The sequence below is a fragment of the Lithobates pipiens genome, unplaced genomic scaffold (assembly GCF_037356315.1).
Source record: "Lithobates pipiens isolate NorthernLeopardFrog02 unplaced genomic scaffold, aLitPip1_a1.2 Scaffold_11, whole genome shotgun sequence".
In the NCBI taxonomy this organism is placed as follows: domain Eukaryota; kingdom Metazoa; phylum Chordata; class Amphibia; order Anura; family Ranidae; genus Lithobates; species Lithobates pipiens.
The window spans coordinates 6637135-6643134 of record NW_027507696.1 but is presented as its reverse complement, the minus strand read 5'-3'; the positions used below and the strand labels follow the sequence as shown (position 1 = coordinate 6643134).

General features: G+C 51.1%; 1 protein-coding gene across 1 annotated transcript in view; it reads left to right on the top strand.

The window, feature by feature from the left end:
• Positions 1 to 301: 301 nt before the first annotated feature.
• AGPAT2 (1-acylglycerol-3-phosphate O-acyltransferase 2) overlaps positions 302 to 6000 on the top strand; it is a 112951-nt gene continuing 107252 nt past the window's right edge. The window contains exon 1 of the mRNA XM_077468288.1: positions 302 to 993. Coding sequence (XP_077324414.1) covers positions 806 to 993 — 188 coding nt within the window. The 5' untranslated portion in view covers positions 302 to 805. The remainder of the gene's footprint in view (positions 994 to 6000) is intronic.

The window sequence follows — 6000 nt, the reverse complement described above, 5'->3', positions numbered from 1 at the left end:
CCCCCCCCCCCCCCTCTCATTACACAGACCTCCTGCTATTATACTATTAGACTCCCCCCCTCCTCTCATCACACTGGCCCGTCACTCACACCGGTTGGACACGCCCCCTCCCTGTGTCCTGTGTGCGCGGCGCTCAGTGTGTATAAAGCACTGTTTGTTGAAAACTAAACACAGCTCTGACGTGACTCCACCCCTCTCCCCTCCCCTCCGACATCCAATATTCATGAGTGGGCAGTCCTGTGAGTGACAGTTAGACTGCCCCCGCCCCCTCTCCTCCCTCTCTCCGCCCCCTCTCCTCCCCCACATGCTCTTCCTGATCACACAGTAGGACAAGTTTCTTTTCTCTTATTTTGGTTTGTTTTGGGGGCGGATCTGTCGGCTCTCCGGGGTCCAGCATGCCAGGCTCCTTCCTGTAGGTGCTCCTAGGGGTGGGTGATAGATCCCTGCCCACCTACCTGTCCCCCCCCCACCCCCTGCTCTGCACTCTCTGTCCTCCTCTCCCAGCCTGTCCTCCTCTCCCACCTCTGTAATGTGACTTGTACCTTTCACCTGCTCACCTGTCTCCCTGGCCGGGTTCCTGTGATTGGCCCCTCCCAGTAACTGTCACACTTCATACTTTGCCCATGTGTCAGGCGTGTAGCGGTGCCAGCTGGTCCCCTCTCCCCGAGCTCTCCCACACTATTGGAAATTTTTGGACAATTCCCCACATCTGAGCGGTTTGTGGCTCTGCCAGCTCAGGTCTCGCTGCTCTCGGGTCCCTGCGATTTATTTTTTTATTTTCTCCCTCCTGCGCTCCGCTCTCACCATGGACCTGTGGTGGGTGTTTTGGTTGGCGGTGATTTTTCTCACCCCCTTGATCCTAATGGAGATGAGCACCACCTTCAAATTCCATTTTAAAGTCGTTTCTTACTGCGTCCTGTGCCTTATCCTGTCTGCGCTGGCAGCGCCAGTCTGCCTGGTGAAAAACGGTGGCAGGACGGTGGACAATATGAGGTAAGTGGACAATTTGGTGTAACTTTTTTCAGCTTTTAATATCCAAAACAGCCTTTCTCAACCTTTTCAACACGGAGGAACCCTTGAAATAGTTCTCCGGTCTCCGGGAACCCCCTGCTAAAAATTAGACGTCTACAACTCATGATACATTAGTGTGATGGTCGGTGGGAAGAATGGTCCTTACACTTGTGGTCATTGGGAAGAATACTCCTTAAAGCCCCGTACACACGAGAGGACTTATGTCCGACAGACTTCCGAAGGAGTTCCGTCGGAGTTCTGCTGGAATTCCGACGGAGTTCTGACAGACTTTTCGGCTGAGCGGACTTGGCCACACACGATCACACTAAACTCCGACGGATTCGAACGTGATGACGTACGACTCGGCTCGAATAAGGAAGTTCATAGCCAGTAGCCAATAGCTGCCCTAGCGTCGGTTTTAGTCCGTCGGAGTAGCATACACATGAGCGAATTTTTCGAAGGGGACCGGGTCCGGCGGAGTTCCTTCGGAAAAATTTGAAGCATGTTCCATATTCTAAAGTCCTTCGGACTTTGGCGAGTCAAAAGTCCGTTGCAGCCCACACACGATCGGATAGTCTGACAGACTCAGTCCTTCGGACTTTGGATGTTGAAAAGTCCGCTCGTGTGTACGCGGCATTACACTTGTGGCCAGTGGGAAGAATGGTCCTTACACTTGTGGTCAGTGGGAAGAATGGTCCTCACACTTGTGGTCATTGGGAAGAATGGTCCTTACACTTGTGGTCAGTGGGAAGAATGGTCCTTACACTTGTGGTCAGTGGGAAGAATGGTCCTTACACTTGTGGTCAGTGGGAAGAATGCTCCTTACACTTGTGGTCAGTGGGAAGAATGGTCCTTACACTTGTGGTCAGTGGGAAGAATGGTCCTTACACTTGTGGCCAGTGGGAAGAATGGTCCTTACACTTGTGGTCAGTGGGAAGAATGGTCCTTACACTTGTGGTCAGTGGGAAGAATGGTCCTCAGACTTGTGGTCAGTGGGAAGAATGGTCCTCAGACTTGTGGTCAGTGGGAAGAATGGTCCTCAGACTTGTGGTCAGTGGGAAGAATGGTCCTCACACTTGTGGTCAGTGGGAAGAATGGTCCTCACACTTGTGGTCAGTGGGAAGAATGGTCCTCAGACTTTTGGTCAGTGGGAAGAATGGTCCTCAGACTTTTGGTCAGTGGGAAGAATGGTCCTCAGACTTGTGGTCAGTGGGAAGAATGGTCCTCACACTTGTTGTCAGTGGGAAGAATGGTCCTTACACTTGTGGTCAGTGGGAAGAATGGTCCTCACACTTGTGGTCAGTGGGAAGAATGGTCCTCAGACTTTTGGTCAGTGGAAAGAATGGTCCTCAGACTTTTGGTCAGTGGGAAGAATGGTCCTCAGACTTGTGGTCAGTGGGAAGAATGGTCCTTACACTTGTTGTCAGTGGGAAGAATGGTCCTTACACTTGTGGTCAGTGGAAGAATGGTCCTTACACTTGCCCGTGATTAGCGCAGCGCTGCGCCGACTTCCTGGCGGGCTCTTCAGGTGGGCTGTACGAACACCAAGGATGAGCTCCGGCGCGTTCGCACAGCCCATGCGCAGAGCCCGCCAGGAAGTCGGCGCTGCGCTAATCAGAGGCAGTGAGACATTGCCCCCGATGTGCGGCTGCCGAGATCGGGAAATATCTCACTGCCTGTGATTAGCGCAGCGCCAACTTCCTGGCGGGCTCTGCACATGGGCTGTGCGAACGCGCCGGAGCTCATCCCTACTCCCACCAGCAGACCTCTGCTATGCACCGCAGTATGAATCAGAGTCTGTCGTTGACTATTTTACAGTTTATTTAGTCTTTGTACTGTACCTAAAAAATCGAGATATAATAGAACTGTTGTTACGTTGTGATTAACGTGCTGATCTTTATACATGAATGTTGTGATCATGTTTCCAGGGATCACTTTGTTGCTTGCAGGAGATGGATAAGATTTGATTGGATGCTGCACTTTGTTTTAGTCTCCTTTCTGTGTCTTGAAGGAAGCCTTTCAGGATGACCCACATTCCAGAAGCTGTGCCAGTTCCAGGGTTGGTGCCAGCTGGATGCTGGTCCTGGAACTAGCACTGCATCCAGCAGTCACCTGTGACCGGTGATTACCCTTCTATCAGGTTCTCCTTTATTACTTATGTAATATGCATGTGCGCGATAATGGAGCTAAAAAATAATAGGGTTGATTTACTAAAACTGGAGAGTGCAAAATCTAGTGCCGCTCTGCATGGCAGCCAATCAGCTTCTAACTTCAGCTTGTTCAATTTAAACTTTTGACAAAAAAAAAAAAACTTGGAAGCCGATTGGTTTGTATGCAGAGCTGCACCAAATTTTGCACTCTCCAGATTTAAAGCGGAGGTCCACCCTAAAGTGGACCTCCGCTCATCGGAACCCTCCCCCCCTCCGGCGCCACAATTGGCACCTTTCAGGGGGGAGGGGGGTGCAGATACCTGTACAGTACAGGTATTCTGCACCCACTTCCGGGATAGCTCTCTGCGGAAAGGGGCGTAGATTACGGCCCTTTCCGCAAGTGCCCGCCCCTTTCCGCAAGTGCCCCGCTGCCTGCTGGGAAACACACAGATCCCAGAGGCAGCGGGGACCGTCCTTATTGCGCAGCGCGATTCGCGCATGCGCAGTAGGGAACCGGGAAATGAAGCCGAAAGGCTCCATTTCCTGATTCCCATACCCAAGATAGAGATCGGCTTCGGGTGCCGACATCGCGGGCGCGCTGGACAGGTAAGTGTCACTATTTTAAAAGTCAGCAGCTGCAGTATTTGTAGCTGCTGGCTTTAAAAAAAAAAAAAAAAAACGCGGAGTCCCGGCGGACTCCCGCTTTAATAAATCGACTCCATTGCTGGCGGGTCCCTTCCTTCTGGCTCTGCCAAAATCCCAGCGGTGTACGGCTTCCGCCGCCATCTCTCTTGTTCAATTTAATTTTTGTTGAAGGAATTTGTCAGAAAACAAGTTTTTCCAAGCCTGCTTGTGAGAATTCGATCATTAGATCGACTTCTCATGAACGTTAAAGTGGTTGTATAGTCAAATTGGGGACTTTTACCTACAGGAAAGCCTATAGGTAAAAAAAAACTGTACGGTTTAGGAGATATTCCCCTCGCAATGCGCCGCTGACTGCAGCGGCGCATGCGCACAGGGGATTCCCAGCTGGAAGCCCGACAGAGAGAAATCTCCTGCGCGCATGTGACGATATCGCGGCTCCGGCTACTCACAGCGCCGGAGCAGCGATACCCGAAAGAAACGCAGAGGGAACATGTCCGCTCCCTCGGCATGGATCGGGACAGATGTCGGGGGCCTCGTTCTAAGGTAAGTATTTCATAATGAGCTAGTATGCGGTGCATACTAGCTCATTATGCCTTTTGCTTTGCAGGTGAAAAAAAAATAATAATAATTCAAGCGGGTATACAACTGCTTTAACGGTCAGGCCATAGATGGATTGAAATTTGTGTCCCCCATTGGATAGTGTCCGCATGCGCAGTACACAGGACACGCAGATTCCGAAAATAGCTGAAAGATGAACGGCGCTTGCGCCGTGAGTCCAGGTTCTAGCCCCACCATCCAAGTGGACATAGAGTTAGAATTAAAAAGAGCCAAGCGCAGCGAGGCCGTGCCCGAAGAGTGATGAGCGAAGCGAGCCCGCGAGGGGCCCTCTAATATTTGCAGCCCTATGTCCACTTGGATGGTGGGGCTACCACCTCCACTCACGGCGCAGGCGCCGTTCATCTTCGGAGGTTTTCCGAATCTCCTTTCTGCTCCGTACTGCAAAGCGCTGCGCCTGCGCAGTACGGGGCGGACACTATCCGATGGACGGACGCTATATGCCAGAACACCGGTGACTACACTCACTGAAGGTGAAAGGGACATAAAGGCCCACATTTTGTGTTGTCACCATGTAGGCAGGTTAAAATGTACAGTAGAGCTGCACCATTCTGGCTAAAATGAGAATCACGTTTCTTTTGCTTTGAAGATAGATCACGATTCTTGCGGCGTAACATCATCTTTCACATTAAAACAAAAAAAGTCGGGCGAACTTTACTTTACTTTTTTTTTTTTTTTTTATTCATTGAAGTGTATTTTTTTTTCCCCCAAAAAATTGCATTTGAAAGACCGCTGGGCAAACACAGCGTGACATAAAATATTGCATCAATTGACATTTTATTCCCTAGGGTCTCTGCTAAAATATATATAAATGTTTGGGGGTTCCAAGTCATTTTCTAGCAAAAAATATTGATTTTAACTTAAAGCGGGAGTCCGCCGGGACTCCCCGTTTTTTTTTTTTTTTTTAAAAGCCAGCAGCTACAAATACTGCAGCTGCTGACTTTTAAAATAGTGACACTTACCCGCCCAGCGCGCCCGCGATGTCGGCACCCGAAGCCGATCTCTCGATCGTCTCTCGGGTGCTGCCGCCGCCATCTTGGGTATGGGAATCAGGAAATGGAGCCTTTCGGCTTAATTTCCCGGTTCCCTACTGCGCATGCACGAGTCGCGCTGCGCAATAAGGATGGTCCCCGCTGCCTCTGGGATCTGTGTGTTTCCCAGCAGGCAGCGGGGCACTTGCGGAAAGGGGCGGGCACTTGCGGAAAGGGGCGTAATCTACCTGCACCCCCCTCCCCCCTGAAAGGTGCCGGAGGGGGGGAGGGTTCCGATGAGCGGAAGGTCCACTTTAGGGTGGACCTCCGCTTTAAGAAACAAGCGTCAGAAAAAGATTTGAACGTTAACGGTCAGGCCATAGATGGATTGAAATTTCGGCTGCGGACTGCCTGCATTCAGGACCGATCGCTCATGTGATTTGCTGCTTGAAAAATGACACACAAGTGGCCGCAGTTAGCTGCGAGAGGGCCGGCGGCCTCCCATTCATTTTAATAGGACTGCTTCTCGCAGCTAGTCATGGCACCCCTCCGCTGGGGTTCCTGCATCCAATCGCAGTGTGGGTAACGCTGACAGGTGTAAACGCACG